Genomic DNA, 8622 nt, shown 5'->3' with positions numbered 1-8622 from the left:
TATATATATATAAAATCGTTACCATTTCTTTCGTAAATAAATCTTTTTTCCTAAATAATATCATTAAGAAATATTTTTCTACTTGACATACCGTATATTTTCAACGATATTTATCGTTCTGTCAGTCAGGTAGAAGAAAAGTTCATTACGAAAGTAGAACTGTAAATTTCCATACTATGCTTCCTGGTACCGGAAAATTTTCTAGCTATTTTCTTTTTATTCCCATTGCCTTCGTAATATTATACTTACGCGAGACCAATGATATTTCGCACGACGGTCATCCCTCTGAGCTTCAGTTTATCTCGTTGAGGTTAAATAAGGAAAAAGAAAGATAAGCGAGAGCCGGAAGAGAAGTGAAACGAGAGATTGAGAGGAAAAAAGACCGGAGGGGAGGAGGAAGGATCTGAAAAAAGAGAAAGAATCTACACCGAGAAATTGCGAGAAAACGTGGCAAAGCGGCATAAAAAGACTGGAGTGGAAGGGTATGTAGAAAAAGAAAGTAGCCCGAAGGGATGAGAATCCCCCCCGCAAACTGGCAGCAAATCGGACTTCAAGCTTTTTGAGCTTTACTGGACAAAGTGAAAAATCTCTCTATGCGCAAAAATAGGATAAATTCATAATTCACACATCTTTTTTCACGTAACTTTATATTAAAAATAGGCTTCATAAATCACGGATTGCTATTATACCGAATCTTTCGAGTTATCACTTTGTTGCGAGAAAACCGCGCTCGTTAGTCAAAAGGATCCCTAAGGATATTTGTTTAAGCACCGAGACCACAGTGTTCTCCACAAATTCCTGTGGAATTTACACTTCGAGAGTTCTCGTATATTTTCAGGACGGTAAGTTACTTTCCATATCGAGCGTGTTGTCGATTTTCTTAAAAATTGTGACATCAACTGCGAAATAAGTCTCTGTTTCCTTAATAATTGATAATAATATTAACATTAGATTTTATTAATGAACTCACTTTTCTTTAAGTTCAATTCATATTAATAATTTTAGCATAATTTTAGTTAAAAATATTCGTAATAGTAACTACATTTGCAATTTAATCGTTAAACTTATTTAATCATTCTTAAAACTTATTTAATCATTTTAAAATATAATATATTTTCAAAACTCAACTAAGACTACTTATAAAAGTACAATATGTAAATACAGAAATTAATTCTCCACAAGTCTACACTTTTCTTGTACTATTATAGATATCGTTATAGATATCTTCAGACGAATCATTAATATCTTTTTGCATGTAGACGCGACAACAAGATATAATATTAAAATAAAGAACAATTTATTATTTCTTTCCTATTCATGCGGCTTACTGTCCGCGTGAGAAAAAATGGACAATGCCTAGGTGAAAAACCGCACGCGAACGTAATTTTAAAGTCCATGACACGACCCTGAAATAAATGCCGCGGTGCGTCGTATAATTGCCGAGATGGTCCCCGCGCCGTAAAAATGGTAGTCGCGTCGTGAGAAACGACCCGTGAACCGAATAAACGACCGCTGTTTCCCCATTTCTCGATCGTAAGCATAGCCCACATTTAAGCTCAACGACGCAAAACTTCCGCTCGATGGGATAGCCTCTCACGTCACTCAAAAATACACGGTGGCGAGCACCGCTCGCGGTGCACACAGCCAACTAAACAAACCCTGGGTGTAGATTTATAGACGGGCGACACCCCGTTGGGAAATCAACATCGTCTGCGCTTTCAGCGATCTCGCGAAGAAGAGCGAAACTTTTCAAGTTTTCGTTGACACGCCGCTACACTGAAAGCAGGACAGATAGAAAGATAGACAGATGGATAGACAGATAGAAAGAAAGACAAGAAGAAAAAAGAGAGATCGCGCGCAAACATCACAAATATTCGAATTCTTAATCTTTTTAATAGAGATAGATCCTTTAATCCTATCAGATTTATTTTTAAATTTAAACATATGCAGTTTATATTTATTTTGTAACATATATTTTTAATCTATAAACAATAAATATGAACGTATTACAAATTAAATATTACCTATATTATATTATAATTATATGTTATATAAATTTTTTTCTTTACTTAATAAATCTATAGTAAATCTATATTAAAGCAAATAATAAATTAAAATATTTAAATACAAAATCAAGTCATTAAAATAACTCATGAATATTATCTACTATGAGAAGAATTTCTAATCGAAAATGAACAAATCGGATTCTGATCATATCAATCAGAATTCTAGTCGAGATAATCAGATGTTCAATTATGATATTCAGAATTCTGATCGACTAATATTATGAAATCTGCTTCATTTTCAACCAGAAATTTTTCTCAGTATATATATTATACCATTATACGCAGGATGTGTACATCCTACGTTATTCGTATAAAAAAATAAAAAAACTATTCACATTTATTTTTATTATTAAGTATACCTGTATTAATTTACTTTGCTTATATTGTATAGGAGTCATACATATGATTAATAATTAATCTCTCTACGAAAGATAATATATTGAAGTATCGTCCAAAAAGAGTGTGAGTGAATTGACTTGATCTCATCGCCACCTCCAATGTCAACATTAAAATTTCAAGCTGTCACTTCCCATGGGAGATGAAATACGGCGAACACGCCCTAGCTGCAATTTAATCACGTGCAATCTCTCGAATTTCTACCTCAGAGCGTCGAATGTTTTGTAACTTTTTATCTCATTTGCCATTTTTTAGTTTTGCCTATCAAGCTAAGACATGCTATGACAAAAAAATTTTAGCATTAATTTTCTATAATCTGATTGTTAAATTTCTCCATTTCTATTTATCATATTAATTTTGGAAATAATAAATAATTGGAAGATAATAAAAAAAATATTATAAAAAAATATATGCTATAATAAAATAATAAAATAATTTAAATAGTAAAGAAAGCAAAGAAAATAATTGTAGTTAAAAATATGTAAAAAAATATTTCATTTCTTATGTATAATACGAAATACAATGTCAATAATTGTTACGAACTTGTCCATATGCGACAATGTGATAAACGAAAGATAAGAAAAAAAAAGATGTAGTAATAGTTACTATAATAGAGGAATTATGATACTTATTCGCACGTGCGTTTCTTAATTTCAACCCCAACCGAACCTATTCAACAGATATAACAAAAAATGAAAAAACAAAAAAAGAAACAATAGATGTGAGAAACTCGATCATATTACTATCTAATTTTACTTTTATAAACACGTTATTTCTTGTTATTTAACATGAAAAAGAAAAAAATAAATAAGTAATATTTACTATTAATAAATTTTCATATTACTAAGCTAAATTCTTAGAAAAATATATATAAATATTAAAATATCTTTTAATTCTTCTCTTATTTAGTTCTTCTATTGTTTATACATAAAAAGCATCTTTAAATATCAGAATATTTAAAGATGCTTTTTATAATAAATAATATAATAAAAAAATATAATAAATATTTGAAAGAATAATCGAAATTGGATCAGTTTTAATAACATTTAGGAAATAATTTTGGAAATAATTTAACTTGGTAAAAATTTTTATCATTCATTATAATCTCTTCTGTAATAAAATTCCAAGCTAAAAAATTGGAAGCTATATCAACGTAGCGATATCTTTTCAGTGTTCAGGTGCAGCTTCAGGCGATTTTTCGGAACGAGTGGCAGCACTTCTACAATCGTCCTCGACTCAGGACGACTGCTAGTAGTGCGCTCCATAATACGTGACGGCCCTTTCTTCCCTGGACCAGCATGTCGACGGAAGGAAGACAAAGGAGAGGTATCATCTGAAGAAAGATATAATTCGACGCGCACGGCGCATTCTAAATGATTTTTGTCAAGCTAATCTGTAAGCTTTAAAACATGTTCCGAGGCAGCGTCTGTACTTTAGACTTAAGGCTCACTCTTTTTTGCGCGGATGATACTGCGGCATGACGACAGTGGAACGTATGGAAGTATCGCAAAGACAAAAATTCTCAGAGCTAAACGCGATCACTTTCACGAAAAATGTGCGTGAAACGAAGTGATCCCTCTCGAGATTCTTCATTTTGTATTATTTGCGAAAGAGAATTGTTTTAGCTCTCGTCAACATTGCCACTTGCAAATTAACGTGTAGCAAAAATTAAATTCATTATTTTTACAGAAAATCTAATATATATCCTAATCTTACAATTAGACCACTTATATAGTTAAATATTCAACCAATTCCATATATATAATTCTATATATATATAATTCTATATTTATAATTTTATACGTGTTGAAAATCAATGCTTTATTTAGAAATATTATTTGCTTTATATTAATTAAAAAAGGACATTATTTTAAAAATCTGTAAGAGTTTAATTAATTGACAACTCATACTCCGTCACTTCAAAAATAAAATAAAGGAATTCTGTATTACAAATGCAAACAAATTTCCCAGAAATTTTCTCGTAATAAAATTCTACGTAGCCTATAATATAGCCAACACTCATATCTACAACGTAGGGTAACAAGATCTATACGAGCCACGAGTGAGAGGTGAGCTAGGATAACGTCCGGTCAGAATTTTCTACCGTCGGAAAAGCGACGAGTGCGTGAATAGTATACGTGTGTTTGTCTGTATGTGTACGCGGAGAGGTCAGGGAACGTGTGAGATAGTTTCAAACGAGCACAGTGGGTGGATGTCGGAATGGCGGTGATCTTCCTGGTGAGGGCGCAGGCGTTAAATTTCCAGATAGCCCCGGCAAATAAGTGCGCGTAGATAAGCGCGAAAAAACCATGCCAACCTGGGGGTTAGAGAAACGGGTAAGGGGGGGAAGGGGGTACTTACGGATACTGGAAAAAGCGAAAAGAGAGCCTCGCTGTGAAAACGGGCGCAATAATGGCACGGAAATGGGTGTCAGCATACATAGCGAACGAAGGGAAAGAACGACGCCAAAATTGTGAGTAACCTATATGGAAGAGGGAATGCTTCACAATTACTAGGATATTAAGACCGTATTCAGGAAAAATCAATACGATTCAAGAAATTATCATTTTAAAAAGGCAAAGATGATTATAAATAGCACTATTTAATTTAAAAATTCATATAGTAACAAATTAAGGTATAATAAAAAAAAGAGTTAAATATTAAGAATAAAAAATATTAAAAATTCTTTTCAATATTTTAAACGTACAAAATTGGAAAGCAAGAGGAATTTTATATTTTTCAAAGTGAATTTTTCTACATTATTGATTAAATAAGATCAATTATATTCTACGCTATTTCCCGCAGAATCCGAATTTTTAATACTCCTGGGTACAATAGCTTCTATTTAAAATAAGTTTCATTTAAGTTTTGTTCTGATATATTATGTTCTAAAAAATTGAATAGAAGAAAGAAGACGAAGATTTATGCTTATGAAATTGCGTTCCATTGGCTGGTGTGACTTTTTACTATCATATAATTTTTTTTGCCGCTGTCACGATTATACGAATGGTTGCGATATTTATAGTAAGAGTGAAGGATGCGTAGCTATTCCGCGCTCTGTATATTGAATCCTGTGCAGCAAGATCTATAAATTGACGCCGTTACAGACGTTACATATACATATGTGGAAGCATGAATATTCACGCTATGAAAGATATACTGAGGCCCGAACGCAGTGAATATCGATATTCAAGATTACCTAACCGCGAGCGAAGCGTAAAATATTTAGGTCTACGTGCCGAAATGTTCTAAAAACCGCGATAGTATATATGCGACGCATTTGCATGACACGTTTATTTCATCAGTGGCTTCAACAGATCTCAAAGCTTTTGAGGTCAAAAGCGGAGGGACGCAGGCACAATTTACACGGAAGAATTATAAAATTTCAAAGTTTAAAGACCACGGAAAAATATTCATAAAGTCGCGCGCATAATCCGCAAAATTTAGTGAAATATGTATAATTATAACAAAGATTAATTTATGTTTAATTGAATAAATACAGATAAATGAATATTATATTCGATAGAATAAAACAGAATTATATATTCGAAATAATGTATAAAGATATCATATTATTTGCTATATATATATTTCATTATAAAAATTCTATATTATTTAAAAGAAATTCTAATTCAACATAGATATATATTTGATATCAGAAAATACGTTTGCAGAATATTTCAGAATCTCAAAATTTAAAATCGTCAAAGAATTATCCAGCCAATTATGACAGATTATACTTTCTTTCATATTCCACACAATATCACCAAAGTTGCACAGTCCGTGATGAAATGGAATCATACTATTGCTCGGGTGACTCATTCATCATAATTAATCACGTCGCAGTCAATCAATGTTGCTTTATTGTCTTTGTTACGCACCTGTTCCATAAAGCCTGTTCCATAAAACTTGGAATTTCCGTGCTTGAGAAAATGGGTATGGTAAAGTACAAAAGTGCGAAAATATTAAGATCGTTCAATTTGTCTTACAAATGTAACCACAAACTGTGATCACGTCAAAGAGATTGCCATGATAAAACTATAAATCTTCGAAAAACGATTATTATCACTATAATTGTCATAATCTCAGCAACGCTGAGATAGATTGTAACAATTTGAAACACTTAAGATATTAATAAAGCTTTATGAATATCCAAGAATCAAATGGCAAAAATCGAAAAAAATAAAAAATGCAATCAATAGCAATATTATAATAATGATGACTCAACAATTTTAAATTTAAAACCATTCAATTTGTAAACATCAATTATGTCGATGTATTGTATATAATATTTCATTGATTCGCGCGGGAAATCAAGTGATAGCGATCAATTTTGATCAGACGTAGCGCCACTGTTATTCGTTCTTCGCTGCTACTTTCCATTGAGTATCGAATAGCGCCATTATTCCTGGGAATATTTTGCGAAACGGTACGTTGCCAAGTAGAACTGATTGAGTTTCGATTAAATTCTCGACGATGAAAGGACAACGCGAAAGCTGTTGGCGACGAGACGCTCTTTTTCTCTCTGTCTGAAAGTTCGATTTTCCTTTCGATAAATGAAAACGCAAATCCGCGGCAGACATTTCAATGCAAATAAGAATGCTAAATGAAGCTTAGTATTCAGCTGTCTAACATTATAAAATATATTCTTATAAAATATATTCCTACATAACACTATATTGTCTCATTCATTATATCACTTATTCTCGTATAGATTTCAATCAAATATTTCACGTTATCTGAATTCATGATTAATCATGTCAATCTTCATAAATTGATGCATAAAGAAAGTCTACTGCCTTAAGCACTTTAAGATTGTCGAATTGAAAATGTACTTGATAAAGGAAAGAATATTAAAATGATCGATAAGTCACTTTCTTAATAAGTTTGATTTTCATAAGCAAATCAAATTATTAAATTAAATAGGAAATATAACAAAAAAACAATTTATCTAAATTAAAGGCAATTAAAAAATATGACAATTTTTATGTACTAGTTCATTTTTTATTTACTAAAAAAAAAATCACAGAAAAAAACAAAATAATTAAAAAAAAAATGTCCAAGAATAATTTTGATAATTTTTAAAAATATCTTTTTTATGATTGTTATTTGTTAAATTATAAACCATGTAATACTTCAAGTGTAAAATATTCTTTTTGCATTCAACTATATTTTTTGCATTCAACTATCAGAATTTTTTCACAAGTGTTAATATGTTTTAATTAATATATTTCAATCCTTTAATATTAATGCAGTTTGTGCAATCAAACTGGAATCGGAAATATTATACAATACATTTTCTATAAATTCATGCGATTACAATACCATGAATAACTTCTATACCGCATACGACCTAATGATCAATTTATAATGAAATTAAATGTAGCCTGACAAAGCTACATTTTGATATAGTAGACAGTATGCGGCGTCGTTTCCGACAATAGAATGAACCGTATGGTATAAATTGTATTTCAAAATCAATACCGCCAATGCGCCACTATGCTTTAGTTAAATTAGAATTTCACAGCAATATGCACCCAATACGCGTAAATATATTAGCATAAAATATATGTAATCAGTATTGGCACATTGTTACAAACGAGACAATATGGAAATATAAATAGAAATTGACGCATTATACATTACTATTAATCAAACAAATAGATATATAACTAATTCATATCGTTAAAGAATTGCTTCTAATTAAGATTCTGAATAATATAAATTTGATATAACAAAAATATGAACAGGTTTGCAAAAATTACTGTAAAGAAAACGGAATACTGTAATAGCTAACGTTTGCGCTATTTAATTGTAAAATATGCAACCGCAAATGAAAATACGAGAATATGTGATTTCGAATGAATTGTGAACGAAAAGATCTGAGCTTCAGCAGCACTAGTATCGTCAGTCTGTGCTTTAACTTTTGTCAGAACGGACCGTATAAATAATGCCGATACGAATAAATGTTTGCAATGAAAGCAGAGAAACGTTCGCGGAGTCTAGTTCGTTACTCCGCGCGTTCGCCCTGCCGTTTTTCCGCTGACAAAGTAAACTCGATACATTTTGAAACGCAAAACAACCCGAGAACTAAAGTCTGAATGGCTAGTCAGTTGCGTGCAGCAGTTTCGCCACGACTAGTAGTAACTGTATTCATCTG

General features: G+C 31.5%; 1 protein-coding gene across 1 annotated transcript in view; it reads left to right on the top strand.

The window, feature by feature from the left end:
• LOC108689494 overlaps positions 1–3714 on the top strand; it is a 90307-nt gene extending 86593 nt beyond the window's left edge. The window contains exon 2 of the mRNA XM_018196256.1: positions 3634–3714. Within this exon, the coding sequence (XP_018051745.1) occupies positions 3634–3714 (81 nt within the window). The remainder of the gene's footprint in view (positions 1–3633) is intronic.
• Positions 3715–8622: the final 4908 nt, after the last annotated feature.

This window comes from Atta colombica, unplaced genomic scaffold (assembly GCF_001594045.1).
Source record: "Atta colombica isolate Treedump-2 unplaced genomic scaffold, Acol1.0 scaffold27, whole genome shotgun sequence".
NCBI classification, from domain to species: domain Eukaryota; kingdom Metazoa; phylum Arthropoda; class Insecta; order Hymenoptera; family Formicidae; genus Atta; species Atta colombica.
The sequence above is the reverse complement of the archived record's forward strand: the minus strand, read 5'-3'. Positions and strand labels throughout refer to the sequence as shown.